Source organism: Triticum aestivum, chromosome 5B, assembly GCF_018294505.1.
Source record: "Triticum aestivum cultivar Chinese Spring chromosome 5B, IWGSC CS RefSeq v2.1, whole genome shotgun sequence".
Taxonomy (NCBI): Eukaryota; Viridiplantae; Streptophyta; class Magnoliopsida; order Poales; family Poaceae; genus Triticum; species Triticum aestivum.
Window position 1 is genome coordinate 651218304 of NC_057807.1, and position 2261 is coordinate 651220564.

A 2261-nucleotide genomic window follows, 5' to 3' on the forward strand; every position below is an offset into this window, starting at 1 on the left:
GAAAAGCCCTCGCACCGCCGCGCATTTGCGAGACCACCCATCCACGCACGCTGTCATCCCCGGCACCAGAGCGACTCCAGATGCTTCTCCTCTGAGCGACGGCCTTTTACGCGCAGATCCGGACGGAATTTCGAAATTCGAACCCGATAAGCCCTGCCTATTTCCTTTCCTTCCCTTCCCTCCCCTCCCTCCAAGTCCATGCGCGCGGTAGAGCACCACCACCAGGTAGGGTTTGGCTCCGCTCAGCATACAAAAGCCGCAGGCCTCGCCCGCCTCGCCCCTCACACCCGCACCACCATTGCTATCCCTCCTCTCGCCTCGCCCGTATCTTCTCCCCCAATCCAACGCAAGGGTAGCTTAGCTTAGTCCTCGCGCCACCACCTACACCGCCATGGCCTACCGCGGAGGCGGAGGCGGAGGCCGTGGCGGCGGCGACCAGGACCAGCGGTACGGCCGAGAGCGGGGTGATCCGGCGGGAGGGCGCGGGGATGGACGCGCGCGGACGGGTTGGCCGCCTCCGGGCCCGCCGTCGTCGGCCTCGCGTCCAGCCACGCCCGCGATTACCATCTACAACAACCCCAACGCCACGGGACCTCACCAGGCCGTCGTCTTCCGCAACCCCGCGCCTCCCCCCTACGCTCTCTCGCCGTCCGCCGGCCGCGCGTCATCTTCGACCCTGGTCACCATGGGCGCGCCTTGCCCTACGCCGGACACCATCCGCGCGCCTCCTCCGACGCCCACGCCGGCCGCGGCCCCGTTCCAGCCGGCCCGCGTCTCGGCCCCGGCCCCCGCACCCGCTCTGCCGCTCCACTACGCTCCCTCGCCGTCGACCGTCCGCGCGTCTTCTTCGACGCCGGTTACCATCTGCGCGTCTCCTCCGACGCCCTCGCCGGCTGCGGCCCAGCCGTTCCAGCCGCCCCCCGCCCCCGCTCCGCCCAGCCCCACGCCGTCGACCGCGGCCGTCGCCAAGGACCTCGAGCTGAATCTCTTCGTCACCGAGACCGCGCTGGCGCCGGCCGTGGCGACGCAGGTGGGCCAGCCTGTGGCCGAGAAGGCGCCCGAGGTCGACGCGCCGGTGTTCAAGATTGGGCTCGCACACCCCGCCCGCCCCAGCGCCGGCACCGTCGGCAAGGAGTTCCTCGTCAGCGTCGCCGACAACAACCTGTTCCACTATGATGTGAGCTATGTCGCCCTACCGCGTCCTGCACCCTACGTACCCTCTGTTTATGTATTTCAACTCTGTGTGATCTCCCATGTTTGATCTGCTTCTGTTTGTGTTTCGTAGTTCAGATCTGACGTTTCCTGCATGTTTTCGTACGTGTTCCTGTAATCCGCGATCATCGATAGATCTATCCATGGGTGTTTGGTCGAGCGCACACCCTACACATACGCATAGATCCTGTTCGCTTAGGCTCTTATCTTGGAAACTAGCAGTGGTAGTAGTCATTCTATCTCCTTTTCCGTCGATTTGGATGTTTTTCGTCTGGTTTTTTTTTTCGTCTGTTCACTGTCCTCCTTTGGTGACAAAGTGGCAAAGCAACGGACCAATACGGATGTCAGATGCTTGACCAGGGTTCATCCGTGTTATTTGTAGTTGGCTGCCATGCATTTTTTGGCGAAGCAGTCTTGCGATTCCTTGGGCTTTCTCTGCCTGCATGCGGTCCCATGGCAGGTCTTGCAGTTTTTGGTTCACAGCATGCAACGCTGAGGCCGTGCTCCGTGTAAATCTGGTTCTCTGTGTTAGCGTGTAGTACGTCGTCCCCAACTTTCTTTCCTTTGGAGATTTTCCATGGCGTTCGAGTCTTAGGAGGACGATTTGCTCGCTCTTTTTGTGTGATCGCAATCGAGGTATAGACACGTACAACTGAAATTATGTGTACAACTGCTTCTGTGCTTATATCACGTTAATCTCCATCCGTAGTGTTCAATCTGTTTTGCGCGTGTATTTTTCTTTTTTGAGGGAACGTAGATTTGACGTGTACTACTATTTGTGAATTGACGGCGAACTATTTTAGTACGAGTAGCAATTTATTTAGTACACACAAGTACATAGGTCGGTTTATTATTTTGTTCTATATTGCGACGAGATTCGTGCCACAGCCTCCCACCCTCCCCTCCATGCCGTCACAGCCTCCCACTCAACCCCTCCTCACCCAACGCCGCCACCCCTTCTCCGCCTCCGGCGTTGCCCGCCGGCCTGCTCAGCCGCGGCCCTTAGTCTTGGTCAGGAACCTAGTATGGCTGTGCGAAGAAAATCCTTT

The 2261-nt window shown here is 59.5% G+C and overlaps 1 protein-coding gene across 5 annotated transcripts in view; it reads left to right on the forward strand.

Annotated features, from left to right (window-relative positions):
* The first annotated feature begins 270 nt into the window (after positions 1–270).
* Positions 271–2261, forward strand: part of LOC123113913 (protein argonaute MEL1) — a 9336-nt gene continuing 7345 nt past the window's right edge. For 3 of the 5 annotated variants that reach the window (XM_044535232.1, XM_044535236.1, XM_044535237.1), the window contains exon 1: positions 272–1177. In XM_044535232.1, coding sequence (XP_044391167.1) covers positions 392–1177 — 786 coding nt within the window. In that variant the 5' untranslated portion in view covers positions 272–391. Of the gene's footprint in view, positions 1178–2261 lie in introns of all 5 variants that reach the window. The other 2 variants (XM_044535233.1, XM_044535235.1) reach the window with 1 other exon arrangement.